Here is a 19,475-nt window from a genome sequence, read left to right on the forward strand (position 1 = left end):
ATATATATAATAGAGTAAAAATATATTATTTTTAATCAATAATTCTTAAATTGCTGATAATTCTTAACATCAAACTCCTGGTCATTACTCGGCAGAGTCCTTTTAAAAATCGACCTTTAAAAACCCCCCGTGCCCCGTTCGGCGGGAGAACATCGGGTCACGTGGCCGCTTATCGACGTATCGCGTTGGGCCGAGCGAACTGTCAAACGCGAAGATGGCTGCTGTCACTGAAATATTAAAGTCTCCCGCCGAACGGAGAATCGACAAGACTCGTCTGACTCGCCGATAGAAAATGTAGAATTTCCCGGGTCGGAGGCGCGTCCCAGGTAACACCCGGTCACGCGGCCGCGATCGGCGACTCGTCAACGACGCGATCGTTCCGCGGTGACGTTCGTGGGCGGTTTCGCCACGACGTGCGCGGCAGGTATACGCGTGTGTATGTACGTGCATCTCACATGCGTGTGCGCGTCTGTGCGTGTGACATCTCGGTCGGTCTGACGTTTCAAGCGAGCGGGTGGACGGACGAACGTAAATATTGAGCCGGATGCTCGGTGGACGGCGATGCCGCTGATTCGTGTGCGTTGACCGCCGATTCGATCGGCCGTGTCGCACGCTCTCAACTCGACGCCGGGAACCCGCCGATGCCGAGGTTGTCGTTCGTTACGCGTGGAGCCGTGCCATTTTCGTCGAGTCGCTCCATGCTGCCTGCGACGTTGACAGCCGCGACGTCGGCACGACGGGCGCACGAGTGTGCCCGCTGACGGCCGCGCGGTTACGCCGTCATGCACTACTCCTGCACAACGCGTTTTTCGCTCCTACGTGCGCCCCTTGCCGATCACCTGCGATCACCTGAGTTATTAAATCGCGATTCAACGTATGTTTCTCAAGCCGTTAAGCCTATATATATGTGTGCGCCTGTATGTGTGTGTGTGTTTCATTTTGCGTCGTTCCTCTTGAGCACGTTGACATTTTCGTCAATTCGTTAAAATAGCTCATTCGTATCGATCAGTTTTCTATTGATTGCTATTGATCAACTATGACTAGAAAGTTGAATTCGTATCGATCTTTTTTTTTTAATATTTTTTTAAGAGTACTTTTTAACCCTTTTTTTATGTGTGCCAAGTTAATAATGAAAGTTTATACTCCGATTTATTATATGTTACTCCAACCTGCTCTGAAGAGTGACAATTTTGACGTTGTCTGAATGACAGTCCCGAGAAAAAATTCTATGTAACGATATCACAGATATTTTCTATGTCACAGCTGGAAAACATTGTACTTTGAAATAATTGGCTCTGTTCCAAAATTTATTGCACATAGTGTGAACTATAGATTTTCAAGGCTGACAGACTGAATTTTGGAACACAAATCATTGAAGACAAGCGCACAGATAAGGAGAAACTCTAGATTTTCTTCTTTTCCTTTTCAGCAAATCTTAAGTATGAACATAATGCGCAAATTACGAGGGGGTACCAGCGTCGGAGGCATGGGCTCGAGCGGTACCGGTGGCTTGGATGACTGTGCCGGTGGTACGAATCCTCAGCACACCGCTTTGGGGCTTATGCACCTCAAGAAACTGTTCTCTGAGTACACCCATCCGCCGCATCCCCTCTCAGACACTGAACGTGATGATAAATTATACAACATGTTGCCGTTATTTTGCAAGGTACAGCATAAAGTGAATTTTTTAATGGTGAATGCCCAGTGAGAAATGACAATGGAATCGATGTCGAATCGATTTGACGTCGAAGTCATCGAATCGACGTTGATTCCATTGTCATTTCTCACTGGGTGCAGTCACTCAAACTACACCGGATTATAGTGGATATTAAAGACTGCTTTATATGAAGTATCTAAATACAGTGGCATAATCAACTTTTGATAAAGAAATAACACATACATATATATTTTATTAAGTAACGACGACAAAAAATCTTTTTTTTTTTTTTTAAAGAATATTTTAAACTGATACAATAAGTTGAGTGAAATAAACTGTACTTGTTCGTATCATTATTTGTTATTTAATTGTTTAAAATATTTATATGTTTTCACATTTATTTTGCTAATTTCATACATAACTTTTAGAATGCACTAATCTAGTGTAATGTGACCGAATTCATACAAGACACTCCATTCTTGCATAAAGCAGTATATTGAAGTGTTTCCTTTCCTTCGATATTAGAACGGATCTTTCACGTTAGAAGGATGTTTTTATATTCTTGTATCGTTATCGGTGTAATTACAAAGAGACTGTCTCGTGTCGCCAGGTATTTGGCTCTAGTCCATCGGGAGACATGAACGAAAAGTTCTGGGACATTTTGGCATTTACACAACAAGTATCAAGACTGATGGTATCCGAGATTAGGAGGAGAGCGAGTAATCAGAGCACTGAGACCGCGAGCTGTGCCATCGTGAAGTTTCTAGAGATCGAGAATAGCGAGGAGTCGAGCAACGGCTGGATGTTGCTATCCGCGTTGAATCTGTTGGCAGCGGGTGATACGTCTTTGATACAAGTGAATTGAATTTTTCTGATTAATTATCCATTTCTGGAGACAAATTTTTTTCTGCAATATCAAATTCCTTCTAGGCCATGACTGCTGCCTCGGTTCCATCAACTTTGGTGAAATGTTTATACCTATTCTTTGATCTGCCTGAGATGAATGAAGAAGACGCTGATATTACAGATACAAATAGCGAATTTACTCCTAGAGAGCGTAGAATACTGTTACAAAAAATATTCGTTCAGGTGACAATTTTTTTAAATAATAGTTTGAAATTTTCCTAGGAAGGATTAACTTTATCTGCGAGATTAATTTGTTCATTTGCAGTTATTGGTGAGATTATGTAGCCACCCTTATCCTGCAGAGGAACTCGCTCGTAAAGACGATCTTACCTTATTGTTCTCAGCAATAACCAGTTGGTGTCCACAGTACAATATTATGTGGCGTAAAAGTGCCGCCGAAGTCTTGATGACGCTATCTCGACATGGTCTTACACAGAACGTAGTAGCCTATATTCATAGTAAGTTTAACACTGTATTGTGTACCTATATTAGTTCAAGATCAAATCTACTTGACGTATTAATTCATCTTGTAGACAAAGGATGCATAGCACTCTGTATCGATAATATGCAACGTGTACCTGAGCTGGCACCATTAGAAGTTGTAGAAATGTTCGTAACAGTGTTCTGTTTTCTAAAAGATTCCAGTGAGGTTTCTCAAACATTGTTAGATGACTTTCGTGCTTGTCAAGGCTATATCTTTCTATCTGAATTTCTGTTAAAGTAAGTAAATGTCGACTACGAAATTCGATAGCTGTTTGTAATGATACAATAAGAGAGTTATTTTTCTATGTAGACATGCGCCGTCAAGATTAGAACAAGACAGTAGAGCGGAAGCACAAGATGCTATCCGAAATTTGGTACTAATGTTAGCATCTTTAACAATGTGCGGTCATACAGAATTAAAGCCAAGTCAAGCTAGTATGGGATCTTTGTTTCAAATGCTTGGGTTTACCTTACCACAACCAAGTAACAGAGGTATAAATTTATAAATAAAATATTTATGGAATGAAGTATAGCAAATATACTTCATACAATTTTATTACTCCTACAGGAGGAAGTGTCCGAAATATTCAAGCATTCCAAGTATTGCAATCTGTATTCGTGAAATCTAATTCACCACTTCTGTGTTGTACTATATTGGACGCGATATCTAGCGTGTATCACAGCGATAATGCAAATTATTTTATTCTCGAGGGACAGAATACTCTGTCCCAGTTTGCAGAGAAAATCCATTTGAAGAATCCGGAGATACAAGAAAAATTCTTTCAGCTGTTGGAATTTATTGTTTTTCAACTTAATTTTGTTCCATGTAAAGAACTTATATCTCTCTCTATTTTATTGAAAACAAACAATTCAGTCTCTTGCAGTATTATGTGCATGGAAACTCTCATCAATATACTCAGGTAATAATGTTAAAGATATAGCTTGAAAAGCTTTATTGAAATATATTAAAATAACATAGGTAATATGTTAAAGACAACTTGGAAAACTTTATTGGAAAACATTAAAATAATATGCGATGTTTTATCGATATTTTAAATAAAATCGCTTGTTTCAGACACAACACTATATTTAAAGATGTTTATAGAGAAGTTGGTATGTTAGAAGTTTTTGTGACTTGTCTTCATCGGTATGCAACATTACTTAAGGATAAGCAAGCTGCAATCGATCAAGGATTAGGTAAAGATATGATCATACGTAAGTTTGCATGCGAGTTCTGACAAATTAACATGGTTTCAGAATACACGATATGCCCCGAGGATGAACGATTGGGTGCCTTAGTAATGGAGGCTTTAACAACATTATTAGCGAGTAATGTTCAAAATGCGAATGTCTTTAGAGAATGCGGAGGTGCGCGTTGCGCTCACAATCTAGTGCCCTATGTAGATTGTCGGTATCAAGCACTTGGTATCGTGAGAGAATTGATACTCAGTGCAGGTGGTGACGATGACATGGCGACATTGTTAGGAGTTATGCATTCAGCACCTCCTAATGCCTTGATTTTAAAGACGCATATATTAAAGGTGAATTTAATATTGCTCTATTAATCTCACCGTTATTCGTAAAATTATTAACAATATGATTATTTTTTAGTCTCTGTTAGCCTGTTTACGCGAGTCGCATAGGACTAGAACGGTTTTCCGAAAAGTTGGGGGCTTTGTTTACGTGATGTCAGTTCTGGTATCTCTCGAAAGTCAATTAGGCCCGCAAAGGTCGGAGAAGAGCGAACCTTGCAATGATATCATACAGAGAACTATGCAGGACGAGAGCCAATTATTAACATTGCTACATGTAGTATTTCATACTATAAGTACAGCTATGCGATTTGAGCCAGCGAATGCAAAATTCTTCCATCACGAGGTGCAGATTTGAAGCATATTATATATATATAATTATGTTATTAATAGCCTGCTATTTTTACTGTATAAAAATAATATCGATTTTACAGATTTGCCAATCGAGTCTGTGCGATACTTTACGTCTCCTTGGATGTTTCTCGACGCAAATGAAAATCACTGAGATGGATATGATACCAACCATGAATTATCATAATATGCTAATATCATTATTTACTGGGAGTATATTGGAACCGGTATTTCCAGACAGTATGCCAAAGACGTTAGGATACGCGTGCTTACTGCTGCGATTGCTTTATGACGTGGCGCTCGATTCCTTTGACAAACCAAATTTAGCTAACGTAGGGATAAGATCCCCAAGTCACAAACAAAATAGCATGGAGGTATACCCTTTTTATCAGAGTATCGCCAATGTTTTATCTTTCAAAAATGGTAACTATGACTTTGTATATTTGTAGCAAAAGTCATTCGACTCTCCTGGAAGCGGCAAGAGATGTATTATAAATTCCTTAAACCTAAGTCCACCTGCACCTGAACCAATTGTAGTTCATCCTGGCATAGTAGTGGGAATGCTTCACTTACTCCCGTCTATATCCGAATTATCCAATTCGCAAATGGCACTAGCGTTACAATTGTACGTGGCGGAGATCATCAAGAGTTTAGTACGATCAGAAAGAAATCAGCAAGTGATGTGTGAAGCTGGTATGGCTGGTGAATTGCTATCAGTAGGTAGAATTGCTTTGCAAGACGAAACGCATCCACTTCATCAACCTCTTCAGTACATTATAGAGAGACTCGCTGCGCAATCACTTGAACCGCGAGATCTAAGGTGAGATCGAGATACATATATAAAAAGAAGAGGAAAATTAAAGGGATATATTCGAATTGACATTATATTCGTAATTTATTTTAATTCTTTTAGAGAATTTCTACGTTTGGGCGATCCGTTATGTTGCGTTTCACTGGACAATATCGAGCTGAACAAGTTTAGAGGTGGACCAGTTCCTTTGACGCGGATTAAGACATTAGTGTCGATGACAACGCCCAAGGATTTCAGAGCTCATGGTTCGTGCACCTTACCACCTTTTGTGGAGTTGGACATGAGCGCCGAAGGATTTGCATGTTTGTATTTACCAAGTGTTGCCCCACAAAGTACCACACCTCCTACAGTTGTCTCTGCCGACAATAGTGTACTGGGAGGAATTGGATCAGGTAAATGATATATTAATTGTAATTGTATTCAATTTATTTCTGTTACGTTCTAGTAGAGAAATATTATGTGTGTAGAAAGAAATTAGTGTATGATAATCATATATATTCTGTTAATACTAGAAATAATAAAGATATAATGATAATGAAAAAGTAATTAATTTCATAACTTTACAAATTGTATAATGATTGTCATTAATACATAAAAACTTATTTTAGGCGATAGATTATTTCCACCACAGACCGGCTTAACATACAGCACATGGATATGTGTTGACAAGTTTAGTGATCCCAGAACTGATCCCCATTGTGTAAGATTACTCACTTTAGTGCGCACACCACAATCAGCGAGAGATTTAATTTGCCTGACTGCAGTTCTTAGCGCTAGAGATAAGGCTATCATTGTTTCCACTCAAGAAACACCCATTCCGCAAAGTGAGTATATTCTAAAAGCATCAAAGTATGCATCATTAAACTCAAGTGACGTAATACAAATTAATGTGCATTTAGATACAGGTGAATGGGAACCCGAAGGAACGGGCGAATGTGGTGCCAGAGTTTGGTGTCCCGATTTACTTCACGAAGGACAGTGGCATCATATAGCTATTGTGTTAAACCGCGCAGTTCTGAAAAACTCTAGCTTCTCATTATACTTGGATGGTCAACATATCCATAGTCAAAAGGTAATTATCATTAAAACAAAGTAATTTCAAGATCACATATACAACGTATCTATTTTTAGCTTCATTATATTACACAAGTTCCTGGAGGTGGCGCAGCCAACTTAACTGTGGCTTCTCCGGTTTATGGTTACGTCGGTACACCGCCTTGTTGGCGTCGATATTCTAGATTGACTTGGAAACAAGGACCGTGTCATTTGGTGGAAGAAGTGTTTAACTCTCAAAACATTGCTACTTTGTTTAGACTGGGGCCACATTATATGGGAAGCTTGCAAGCACCGCAATTGAGTGGTACTGACATATACACGACTAATCTTTAAAATACAATTCTATAATTATAATAGATATTGACAATATACATCATTACAGGCCCTGAACCTCTAGCACCTCTTGTGGCTGAAGAAAAGGTTGTGTTTGGATTGAATGCAAAAGCCATGTCGCAATTAACGCTAGCTAAAATCAGAAAGGTTTACAGCCGAGCAGATAATAAGTCAATCGCCAAACAAGTATGGATAACTTAATCTTCTTATCAAATCTTAGAAGAAAATAAAGAAATAAAAATTTAAACTAAATGACACACATTTAATTTTGTACAGCTTGGCATGTCATCCCATGAGAATGCCACACCTATCAGAGTTCTCCACAATTCCGCGGGACATCTCAGTGGTCCAGCCAGAGCATTAGGTGGTGTAGTTGTTGGTTATCTTGGCGTTCGTGTATTTAGTCCTAAACCAGTAGCTACTATGATCGACAATGTAGGAGGATGTTCAGTGTTATTAGGTACGATTGAAAATTAAATTGCGAACGATGCTTAACTCGATATTGTGATGATGAAACAGATGATTAAGAATGATCTTAAATTTGTTTAAAAGGTTTAATAGCTATGGCCCAAGATGTAGAATCTTTATATGCGGCTGTAAAGGCACTAGTATGCGTAGTGAGATCCAACCAAGCGGCCCAACAAGAGATGGATCGCAGGAGAGGATATCAGACTCTAGCTATGTTGTTAAGAAGAAAATGTCCTCTCCTAAACAGCCATATATTGCACTTAACGTTCAGTCTCGTAGGGACAGTTGATAGCGGCAGAGAAACCAGCGCAATTCCTAATGTTACAGCGTTTCAGGATCTCTTATGTGATTTGCAAGTAAGTTTAAAAAAAAAGTTTACAATTTTAATGCAGACCTGTCTAATCTGACGAGCAAGCGTGAATTTAAACTGACACACACATATTGATTTAATTAATTTATTCAAATTTAGGTTTGGCACGAAGCACCTGGAGAATTGCTTAGATCTCTTCTTGAACACTTGTATGAACTAATAGCGGAATCCAGTGAAAAACGAACTAACTTGCGATTAATGAGAGATTTACAATTAGTACATAAACTATTGCACATCTTAAGTGAAGTAAAGCTAGGTAACACTAGACAGATCCTTCTAGCACTTCTTAGTATATTATTGAGTCAACCACGACAAGCTGATCTATTATGGTAAACACCTCTTTTGTTTACATTTGCATAATTGTATTATATTAATTTTATACATTTACAACTCTTTTATTTGTCTTTTGTTCAGGTTTGGACAATTCATTGTGGCTACGTTACCGCTATGCCCCGAAAAACATCTAATCCTTAGAGAAGGAGAAGGAACCAAGGATGGGGAAGGAGAAAGTATACTTTTACGCAATCGTTGTTTACAGCTTTTACATTCGTTGTTGTTTAATGGATCCAAGGTTAATGTAAAGTAAGAAATTGTGCTAATATCTTTGATTGTGTCAGCAGGCCAAATATATTATACTTGACGATATAAATGCAATTATGCTTTTGCAGTATGTGTGAAGAAGTAGCTAAAGTTTTGGGCCTAGATTGGGTACTACTGTTCCTCCAGTCTGGTCTTCATAGTACTACTGTTGTCTGGGGGTTACGTATACTCGTAGCGATATGTTCCGTGCAATCGATTCTGCAAAAATTCAAAGAGGGCACGAGCAATGGCGGTTGGTTACGGCATACCGATCATAATAAGATGGCACTAGCACTTGGTATGTAATAGCAATGATTTTGTGCTTACATAAACGCTTCAATAAATATTTCTACTACATATTCAATCTAAAATAATTGTAATAAAATAATACAACATAATTATAACATGCGTAACAGGTTGCCATCAACAAATGTCAAGTGGTGAAATTAAACCATCCGGGCTTCACGTACCAGGATTTCAGCATCTGGGCTGGTTGCTTCCGCAACATATCGATCTTGTTCCGGAACTTTATTTCCTCTTCATCGCTCTCATGATGGGGCAGCCTGTAAAATTATTACCTACCGATTCAAAGGTAAAAATACAATTAATCGCATCTTTATATTAAATGTATCTATATGTACTTTCGCGAAGTTTCAAGTCTAATCGTAAAATAATTTAGTTGCTTTTTAATCTCAATTCTGCTGCTTTATTAGGCGTTTAACATGTAGAAAATAATAATACTAACTACGTATTACAATTATGCGGCAGCTCGATTTGGATAACGTTTGGAATTTTATGTTTGGAGTCCCGGCAAATCACACACTATCATCCTTTGCTAGTAGAATTAATCTATGTCCTGAAGCAATGGTCACGTTACTAGCTATGGTGCGGACTATGTTGAATAGTCACTCGAACAAGTAAGTTATTTCATGAGCCATTAATCTAGTTCAACAATAATTGTATTGTATTAATAAATCTTTCTTTCAACAGCCCGGAAATATTACCAGCATGGTTAAACGATTATCCCGTGACAATAATACAATTCCTGTTCTTCCTTTATCGCAATTTCACTGACTTCATGCAAGTCTTTATGTCCGCGGAAGTTTTGGGTGCCTTAGCTGGAACCTTGTTTCCGAAACCCGCGAGTTCTAGTCAGGATAGTAGCGGTGCCAGTACCCCAGCCGATGAGGTAATTATACTAGTTCAGTGTTTTTTTATAAAAAGAAGCATTCGTTCAGTTTTCGAAGTTTAAAGAATTGAATATTATCATGATTATCCATGGTACTTTTAAAAAGTTAACTAAATTTGTTAAATTCTAAAATATTTTTATAGATGTTTTGTAGATATTTTACAATTAAGGATATTAACTTTAATGTCGGATAATTATTGCAGCAAGAACCAGTATTAGTGAGATCGCCGTCGAAAGACGTTGGGCTGACAAATCACCCGGCGAAAAAGTTCGTAATGGACTTTTTTAAAGTTATCGTTGTTGACTCGCTTTCATTGCCAGTTACGGCGAAATCGCCGGCGATAGATCTTGTCCTTGAGGCATGGCCGGAACATGCATCAACGGGACAGCAAACGCGTTATCAAACAGAGGTGTTGTCTATATTAATGGAACATTTGTTAGCCGCGGATGTATTAATAGGGGAACAGGCTGCGTTACCTGTTGTTCCTGGTGGATCGGCCAATAATATAACTAATAATGTTTGCTACGTGGCAGCCAGAATAGTTGACAAATTGTGGCAAGGTAATAGTTTATTCTCTGTGTGCGCGTTAATCAAATTGAATAAAATTAATAGAAAACGTTACATGTCTTTTCAAATATCAGGCGCTTTAACAAAAGACCCACATGAAGTATTTGATTTCATCGTAAAACTAATTGGGCAAGCAAAGAGGCGACCCGGCGCTGTCAGTATGGAAGGTCTTCATCACTGCCTGAATAGGACAATTTTATTCTTACTGTCACGTGCGACCGATTCTATTGCCGATCAAATGGCGGTATTAGAGGCATTACATAAACTTACTACTCATAGGTATGTACAAAAGGCTATATGTGTTTACATATATAATATGTATATTTTCGTTATAAAAGAAAAATTAAATAATGTTACGATTTTTCTGCAGATTATTAGTATTCGGTGCTGGCAATCACGAATTAGAATTTATTGGATGTTTAACATATTGCCTGTTACAATTAACGGCTGATATAAAGATCATGTTGGACACTAACATGAAAACCACGTGGCACGTTAACCCGCAAGTAGAATCCAGCGATGACAGATTGATGTCTCACCAAGGGCACAATTTAATGGCTGTAGCGGCAACGAGAGTCTGGGAGGAGTTGTATGTATGCAAAAAGCCCGCAATAGAGGAAGTTTTCAAAGTAACTTTATCAGCGCCTGTGTCTAATGAGCGGGCACCAGAATTGCCAGTCGTGAGAGAACAAGTTCATGAAGCTGCGTCAAAGCTTTGGCTAAATTATGTAGTTTCGGAAAGAAGAGCCTCGTACAGAGTTCCCTGGGAACTCCACAATCAAATCCAGTCGGTATGTTAAAATTTTTTCTCTATCTGTGTATGTCATTCAGTTATTAAAAGTAAAATAAAATTATTAAATATTTCTATATATTTTATTAGTTATTTAATTATATTATATCTCTCTTATATTTATATTATCTCTTCGGTGCCACTCTATACTGTTTTTATCACGTATGTATCATATAGATATTATGTAAAAATATCAGATAAAAATGAACATTTTTTTTCAATTAAAATATTAAGGTCAAACATTAAGGAAAATATAACGATAACAAGTAAATGTATGTATCTTCATTAATAAAAAAAGTTATAACTTATAAAGTAAAAGAAATCCCGGGGTCATAATAAAAGTAGCACCAAAGGATTATATGTAATATTTGTCAAGTCGTACAGGTATATAAAAAAATTACAGAAAATCCAAAAGGTGACTGGAGGATTGACGAGATTAGCTAGTCGAACAAAAGTGCGAAAAGAGGAATCTGTGCGCGTAAGGCTTAGGTTACATCAGAATACTGTTGCTCATTGGACGGAGCAACATGTCGCGTTGGTCAGGGAACTGGCTGCAGTACGGCGTTTGCAGCACCAACAGACCAATCTGCACACTCAACGTTACGTATATCAAGTAAGAAATTTTGTTTAAGAATTCTACTTATTTCTATTTAATAATTTTGATTTTTATCAAGCGACGTAAAGTCGATATTTACCTGAACTTGTGCAAGAAATATATTTTGCATTAAAAAATATAAAAAACTTAATAAGTGGATAAAACAATATACTAAAAATACTTCTAATTCATCTGTAGGAATGGTTGCAAACCGAGACGGAACTGACTAGAGAACGCGGTCTTTGGGGACCTCCGACGCCTACTATACTAGACAAATGGATGTTGGACATGACCGAAGGACCGTGTAGAATGCGAAAGAAGATGATGAAGAATGAACTCTTCTACATACATTATCCATATCGGCCTGAATTAGAGCATCCTGATAATGTAAGTATGTCTTTACGATGATAAGCCTTAGAATTATTTCAAAACTTAAATATAAATTAGTTAAATATAAATATAAGCATCTATACGTATTCACGATCATAACGCATTGATCTATTGACTGTTTAGAAACAGCTAAAGTACAAAGTAGCAACAAGCATGGATAGTAAGGATTATTATCTGAAGCAACTCGGCAATTCGTCGGGAATGTTTGAACGTGAACGAGACCCCGTTATAGATGATACACCGTTAAATGTCAATGAAACTTCTACCGAGAGCGAACCGCCGATGGTTCCGTGCACGCTGGAACGTCACGCTAGCGAGCCAGACGAAGCGCCCGAGGATAACGAACAGGAAGAAGAAAACAACCAAACTGTTCCAGACAATCAAACGTTGATACGTCTACTCGAGGAACATGAGAAGGTGTTATATACTCGGTGTCCATGTAATTGCCGTGCTGCAACCGGAACACTCTTTTTTTCAATCTTTCTGTTCATATTTCAGATAAGTCACATGTTTAGATGCGCGCGAATACAGGGTTTGGATACCACTGAAGGTCTTCTCTTATTTGGAAAGGAACATTTTTATGTGATCGATGGATTCACATTGTTGAAATCTAGAGAGATAAGAGATATAGAGAGTTTGCCGGACGCGTACGAACCGATTCTACCGTCGCCGGGATCTCCCAGAAGATCCAGAGCGATGAGACAATGTTCTAAGTTTAATTACGAAGACATTAGGTATTATAGAGATAAGATCGTTTTTTTTTGCACAACATTTGAATAATAAATTTAAAATTACTAACTTTGTTATTCACAGGGAAGTACATAAGAGGCGATACTTATTACAACCTATGGCATTAGAAGTATTCAGTGGAGACGGTAGAAACTATTTGTTGGCATTTCCGCGAAAAGTAAGAAACAAAGTTTATCAAAGGTTCATGACATTCGCTACTGCGATCGCCGACAGCGCTCAGCAGTCCGTAGCCGGCCAGAGACGAACGGCGAATGTCGAGCAGGCCACCGGCTTGCTCTCGAATCTTATAGGGGAAACTTCGGTTACCCAGAGATGGGTGGTTAGTAGTTACAACTATGTAAAACAAACAGGATAAATGATGAAATCTGTACTTCTTATTAAGTAGAGACATTTTCTTTCATGTACAGAGAGGAGAAATATCTAACTTCCAATACCTGATGCATCTCAATACTCTAGCGGGTCGTAGCTATAACGATCTTATGCAATATCCGATTTTCCCATGGATCTTAGCCGATTATGACAGCGAGGAACTCGATCTCACAGATTCATCGACGTTTAGAGATTTCAGCAAACCTATGGGCGCACAAAGTCCCGAACGATTGTTGCAATTTAAGAAAAGGTATAGAAAATATTGTGATATATATGTCACGGATATGTCTTTAAAATAATTATTCTTTTTGCAGATATAAAGAATGGGATGATCCACATGGAGAGACTCCCCCTTATCATTATGGCACACATTATTCCTCAGCGATGATAGTATGTTCCTATTTAGTGAGAATGGAACCATTTACGCAACATTTTCTCAGATTACAGGTTTGTACATGTCGGAAATATTTTCATTCTCAATCTTTATATGTATACTAATTGTGATTTTTTGCAGGGTGGGCATTTTGATTTAGCCGACAGAATGTTCAATAGCATAAAGGAAGCGTGGCTGTCCGCTTCCAAACACAATATGGCTGATGTGAAAGAACTTATCCCGGAATTTTTTTATCTCCCGGAATTCCTAGTTAATACAAATCATTTTGATTTAGGTAAATATCTAATCGAACGATACATTATTTCAATTTCTTCGTGCGTAATACCTTGGGCGAAGCAGGATCCTCGTGAATTTATTCGTGTACACAGACTCGCGTTGGAGTGCGACTATGTGTCGCAGCATCTCCATCAGTGGATCGATCTAATATTTGGGTGCAAGCAGAATGGTCCGGCGGCTGTCGAAGCCGTTAATGTATTCCATCATTTGTTCTACGAAGGCAACGTTGATATCTACAAGTCAGTTTAATTAATTTATTCCGTTCATTTATTATTCCCAAGCTTAGAAAGTTTTCTAATTCCGTCTCGATTGTAGCATCGATGATCCGCTGAAAAAGAATGCTACTATCGGCTTCATTAATAATTTCGGTCAGATACCTAAGCAATTATTCAAAAAGCCGCATCCGGCAAAGAAGATGACGCAGAGAACCAGCGTTATAGATCCTGGGCCCATTACTCCTGGACTGAGCATCACCACGTCTGACAAATTGTTCTTCCACAATCTCGATAATTTGAAACCGTCGCTGCAACCCATAAAAGGTTCATATTTTTGTAATTGATATTCTCCATTAAGAACTCCACACGTTTTTAAATATTTATTTTTTCTCTTTCACAGAATTAAAAGGTCCCGTTGGACAGATATTGCATGTCGACAAAGCTGTGTTAGCGGTGGAACAAAACAAGACGCTCATTCCACCCTCCTATAACAAGTATGTAGCATGGGGATTCGCCGATCATTCCCTCAGAATAGGGAACTATGACAGCGATAAGGCGATTTTTGTCGGTGAGGCTATGATGCAAAGCAGCGGGGAAATAGTGGCGTGCGTTTGTCCGTCTTCCAAATTGATAGTTACTGCTGGCACTAGCTCCGTAAGTCTCCCGTCTATAGGAAAGAGGGGATAGTTACAAGATATCTTCAAATAACAATTTTTTTTTATAAAAGAAAGAAAAGACGAATTATTGTTTTTCAAACAAAAACTGCGAACCTTGGTAAAAAATAGGCACATCGCATTCCATTTTATTAATATTTCAGTACAGTTACATGAGAAATAATTTAGGATTGATTTGAAAAAAATTACTTGAAGCTATCCTTCTTATCTTATTTTATGCTAGTATTAAATGAACATGTTTGTAGGTCGTCACTGTTTGGGAGTACGCCAAGCGGCAACTTTCCATAAAACAGTGCCTGTACGGACATACCGATGCAGTCACATGTTTATCGTCCAGTCCTGCGTATAACGTTATCGTGTCTGGATCGCGAGATGGTACGGCGATTATATGGGATTTATCCCGATGTCTGTTCGTGCGTCAACTTAGGGGTCACGCAGGACCAGTGGCTGCAGTAGCGATAAATGAATTAACGGTATTTACATTAACACAACAATATAATGTACATAAGTGTATGTATCTAGTAAAATATTATATAGAAAAATATATTTGCAGGGAGACATAGCTACATGCGCAGCTACCTGGTTACACGTGTGGAGTATCAATGGGGAAGAATTGGCGAGTGTTAACACATGCGTTGGCCGCGCTGATAGAATGCAACAAATATTATGCGTCGCTTTCAGTCAGACTCACGAATGGGACTCCCAAAATGTTATTATGACTGGCTCCACTGATGGCGTTGCTCGTGTAAGATACAATGTTTCTATTCCTTTAAAATATTTTAGTAAAATTCTCTCAACGAAAAAAATATATTTGCTAATATTCTAACTGATGCAATTTATTTACAGATGTGGTCAATGGATTACGTGCAAGTACCCGCAGAGGAAGAAAAGCCTGAAGAAGTAACAACTGCCAAAGAAAAAAATGAAAAACAAAACACGGAAGGCAATCAAACTGAAACTAAGAAGAGAGTTCAGGAATTAGTCAAACAAATGAGTATATCTGCTGAGGGATCAGGTAAGTAATGTCGCGCATATATCAATGAATACAATTGTAATAAACTTTTATCTTTGCTTTAAGGTGCACTTATGAAAAGTGGCTCTGAAAGTAGTCTCTCTGAAGCGGAAAACACCAAAGAAGCTTCCAGGCTTCACGAGGAAAAGGAGGAATGTTCCGATAATGAATCTAGTAATGGTTCAAGTAATAAACCTTCACCTCAGAATAATCACGCATCACTGGTCGTGTTGCGTAGGAAAAGTCGCGGAAATCCGATGTTCAGGAAAAGCGAAGGTGGCGGACGTGCCGATAGTGAAGGCACACAAACCAGGTAATACAGTTGATTTATATAATCAATTTATAGTCACAAGTCACGGAGATCCTATTGTAATCGTGGGATATTCCTTTGTTGTTTTATAGCGAGTCCATCAGTAATCCCGGAGATTCCGAAGGGGCCTTGAGGGCTAGTAAAAGTGATACTAGTTTGACCGATAGTTTCGTTATGGTTACCGAAGCTGACACAAAGCCGCGAAAGATCAATCCGCAAAATATTCTGCGGGATGGTTTCAAGTGGCAGAGACAATTGGTATTTCGCAGTAAATTAACAATGCATACTGCCTATGATCGTAAAGATAATGCAGAACCAGCATCCATCACGGCCCTAGCAGTATCAAGGTATTTATGAAGAGTATATAATATTTTTAAATATATATTTTGTTGAAATTATATATTGGCAATTTTCTCATAACAAAATAAATTTTGCTAAATTTACTTATTGGTTTGCAATCTCTTTCTCAATAAAAAATGAGCATAATTGAAATAAAAGTGTCTCAATTTATAATTGTACCAGTTGCAATATATTATTCACTTTTATATGTGATTGTATGAATATAAAATTTAATTATTTATGAGATAATATTAGATACATTAAAACATACATGTTATACTTTGATTCGTAGGGATCATAGAACAGTCTATGTGGGTGACACTCGTGGTAGAGTATTTTCATGGAGCGTGTGCGAACAACCTGGACGTACAGTCGCTGATCACTGGCTGAAAGATGAGGGAGCGGACTCTTGCGCTGGTTGCGGCGTCAGGTTCAATCTATATGAAAGAAGACACCATTGCCGCAACTGTGGGCAAGTATTCTGCTCGAGGTAAGTCTTGGGAATTATAATTGTCTCAAGAAAATTGTTCTAGTTGCTTTGGGTATTTACCCGAATCAATTATTTCACACAGATGCAGCCGATTCGAGTCCAAAATATCCAGGCTCGGTATCCTAAAGCCGGTTAGAGTCTGTCAGGGCTGTTATTCGTCATTACGGTCTCAGAGTAACTCCATTGAGAGTAACACTTAATATGACAGCACGAAGTCTTATCTTATATAAATCGTTAAATTATATTGAAAACTATTAGCGGGTTGTAAATACTTCAGTGTACCTATTAATCTTTCAGTTGAAATTCTGTACGCGAACAAAAAATACAAAGACGTTTTGTTCTCTCTCGTGTGCGAACTAAACGTGCAACCTGTTTTATATTGTATTTTTTTATAGATGAGTTTTATCGCAGTCGTGATTTTATTCGTATCTGCATAAGTAAAGATTGTTGCATTTTTATTCTTCGTGATGACATTTCCATTATCAATCGACTTTATTGAAACAACAACAAGGTATGATTATTGTAGATGTTAGATGCTAGGCTGCATTCCTTGTCGATTGTTTCAAGTTATGGATAGAATATTAACTTGCGAAAAAGAAAGAGAGAAACAATTTTAATATATTAAGATGCATTATGTATTATATCTATCTAATATATACTTCTTTTCATTGACAGGACTGTGTAAAGTGTTACGCATACTAATTTTTTTTCTCTCTATTCCTGTTTTAAAAAAAATCAAGTTATATTATAAATCAAGTATTAATTATATGTTACCCTAAAGATTTGCATCAAGGGGTAAGATGTACTTTCCAAATTTTCTTAATTAAAATTCTTATATATATTTATATATATTCAACAATGTGTGCATTAAGTCGCAAAATGGCAACAATATTTATACTATATCTAATCTATTATGTAATATTATACCTTGATTATTATTATATCACATAATATTATATATATAAAATTAAGTATATGACGTGGTATATAATCTGTGATTTTATTTTTTTATCTTTATTTACTTTTTTTCATAAATATTAATCTATGTTATTATATTATATCAATATTTTATGACCTTGGTTATTGATTTCATAATTTCATATTTTATTAAATAATGAGAAATATTTTAATGTTAAATTATATTTGAAAATAGTTACAATTAAAAATTTTAATTTATTTAATATAATAACGAGAAAAAGATATGTATGTATAGATATAAGATCGTTTTCTTGTATACACGAATATTTATTTTTTAATTTTGTTTGTTTAATTATTTGCTTATTTTATCTATTTTATTCGTATCACGTTTTATCTTTATGTATCACGTTTTATTATTCTTAAAGAGAATTGGAAAGTATCTCTTTCTGATACAGACGTATAACTATTTGTTTTATCATACATCGTATACGTTCGACTTTTCTATCGCGCATATATACAATCGCTATTTAAGAATTGTATCACAATTTAACAAACAAAAAAAAAATATATTACTGCAATGTACTCCTGACCTTTTATCCAAAGATATAGAAATCATAACTTTGTAATAGACAATACCGTATCTATGTAACATGTTATTAATTATATATATAAGACACTTAAACAAAACCATAGATAAAAATAATAAACAATAGGTAAGATCCACCAACTAATGTCATTAGCAGCGACATAAATGTGAAATACAAATGATTGTGGTTTACAAATTAATGTGCCGTGATCCTTATATACGTGGAACTAATTGTGAGATTGATTTCCAAAGTGAATTTTAGAGTCTCTATGTATGTGAGAAATTTATAAAAATTCACTACATATTCAACGGTTATAAATATGGATACTTTCTAAGAATTTAAGTTTTTTGCGAAGAGCCGGATAAACGCGAGATATTTGAACAGTTTTACAAATTTCAAGGTCGATTTTACAATCAATTGTGAAATTTATATTACTAACCAACTCTATTTGTATTCTCTAATGGTACATTTCCACTTCCGTAAAAGCACAAATTTTATAGAAAACAAAAAAAAAGGAAGGAAGTTAATGATACAATCACAAACTGTAGGCGAATGTATTTCGATTTTTTTTTTACGCTGCTGTACGTTGATAGACACGCAGACCGAGGTATTGTAAGCACAACGTTGTCAAGTATTCTTCGAACGTAAGAAAGACTAGAAAGTCGAAATAGACTCAGTAGACGATACAGATGATGATATGCAATAGAATGTTGGCACTCTAACATGTGAATTGTGCACACGCATCACCGTTTTATCATGCATAAAAAGAAATATCTGTGTTACTGTGCACATCAGTTCGAATTATGCATCGTCAATTATTTACATTTTGCTTTCTATTTGAATGAGAAGTCTGTAGGACTTTTACGGCTGTTACGGAGAAATCAGACGAAATATGCGTGATTTGATAACATATATTTTCGTAAAAGTAGCTGAGAGAAGAAATGTAGATTATTCTTCTTTGGGAATATAGTTCATCAATATTCGTTATTTTTAAAAAAGAAATAGTAATCCAAAAGGATTTAAACGATAAAGTAAATAATTAAGTTGTGCGAAAATTGTAGGG

General features: G+C 36.8%; 1 protein-coding gene across 2 annotated transcripts in view; it reads left to right on the forward strand.

Annotated features, from left to right (window-relative positions):
- bchs (WD repeat and FYVE domain containing 3 bchs) overlaps window positions 1-17,579 on the forward strand; it is a 21,887-nt gene extending 4,308 nt beyond the window's left edge. The window contains exons 1-45 of one of the 2 annotated variants that reach the window (XM_018454874.1): window positions 1,430-1,666; window positions 2,268-2,513; window positions 2,588-2,746; window positions 2,829-3,021; window positions 3,097-3,283; window positions 3,357-3,538; window positions 3,615-3,966; window positions 4,122-4,243; window positions 4,304-4,587; window positions 4,658-4,924; window positions 5,013-5,303; window positions 5,379-5,749; window positions 5,843-6,132; window positions 6,349-6,564; window positions 6,640-6,812; window positions 6,872-7,100; window positions 7,179-7,315; window positions 7,406-7,589; window positions 7,682-7,953; window positions 8,067-8,296; window positions 8,382-8,549; window positions 8,636-8,844; window positions 8,963-9,138; window positions 9,315-9,463; window positions 9,537-9,735; window positions 9,939-10,296; window positions 10,378-10,582; window positions 10,674-11,094; window positions 11,497-11,706; window positions 11,887-12,075; window positions 12,202-12,495; window positions 12,577-12,812; window positions 12,892-13,147; window positions 13,236-13,447; window positions 13,512-13,644; window positions 13,712-14,106; window positions 14,183-14,406; window positions 14,483-14,736; window positions 15,002-15,229; window positions 15,310-15,501; window positions 15,603-15,771; window positions 15,835-16,081; window positions 16,171-16,425; window positions 16,710-16,907; window positions 16,990-17,107. In XM_018454874.1, the coding sequence (XP_018310376.1) occupies window positions 1,442-1,666; window positions 2,268-2,513; window positions 2,588-2,746; window positions 2,829-3,021; window positions 3,097-3,283; window positions 3,357-3,538; window positions 3,615-3,966; window positions 4,122-4,243; window positions 4,304-4,587; window positions 4,658-4,924; window positions 5,013-5,303; window positions 5,379-5,749; window positions 5,843-6,132; window positions 6,349-6,564; window positions 6,640-6,812; window positions 6,872-7,100; window positions 7,179-7,315; window positions 7,406-7,589; window positions 7,682-7,953; window positions 8,067-8,296; window positions 8,382-8,549; window positions 8,636-8,844; window positions 8,963-9,138; window positions 9,315-9,463; window positions 9,537-9,735; window positions 9,939-10,296; window positions 10,378-10,582; window positions 10,674-11,094; window positions 11,497-11,706; window positions 11,887-12,075; window positions 12,202-12,495; window positions 12,577-12,812; window positions 12,892-13,147; window positions 13,236-13,447; window positions 13,512-13,644; window positions 13,712-14,106; window positions 14,183-14,406; window positions 14,483-14,736; window positions 15,002-15,229; window positions 15,310-15,501; window positions 15,603-15,771; window positions 15,835-16,081; window positions 16,171-16,425; window positions 16,710-16,907; window positions 16,990-17,107 (10,305 nt within the window). In that variant the 5' untranslated portion in view covers window positions 1,430-1,441. Of the gene's footprint in view, window positions 1-1,429; window positions 1,667-2,267; window positions 2,514-2,587; window positions 2,747-2,828; window positions 3,022-3,096; window positions 3,284-3,356; window positions 3,539-3,614; window positions 3,967-4,121; window positions 4,244-4,303; window positions 4,588-4,657; window positions 4,925-5,012; window positions 5,304-5,378; window positions 5,750-5,842; window positions 6,133-6,348; window positions 6,565-6,639; window positions 6,813-6,871; window positions 7,101-7,178; window positions 7,316-7,405; window positions 7,590-7,681; window positions 7,954-8,066; window positions 8,297-8,381; window positions 8,550-8,635; window positions 8,845-8,962; window positions 9,139-9,314; window positions 9,464-9,536; window positions 9,736-9,938; window positions 10,297-10,377; window positions 10,583-10,673; window positions 11,095-11,496; window positions 11,707-11,886; window positions 12,076-12,201; window positions 12,496-12,576; window positions 12,813-12,891; window positions 13,148-13,235; window positions 13,448-13,511; window positions 13,645-13,711; window positions 14,107-14,182; window positions 14,407-14,482; window positions 14,737-15,001; window positions 15,230-15,309; window positions 15,502-15,602; window positions 15,772-15,834; window positions 16,082-16,170; window positions 16,426-16,709; window positions 16,908-16,989 lie in introns of those variants that run through there. The other variant, XM_018454876.1, reaches the window with a different exon arrangement.
- Window positions 17,580-19,475: the final 1,896 nt, after the last annotated feature.

Source organism: Mycetomoellerius zeteki, unplaced genomic scaffold (genome assembly GCF_001594055.1).
Source record: "Mycetomoellerius zeteki isolate Tzet28-1 unplaced genomic scaffold, Tzet1.0 scaffold46, whole genome shotgun sequence".
NCBI lineage: Eukaryota > Metazoa > Arthropoda > Insecta > Hymenoptera > Formicidae > Mycetomoellerius > Mycetomoellerius zeteki.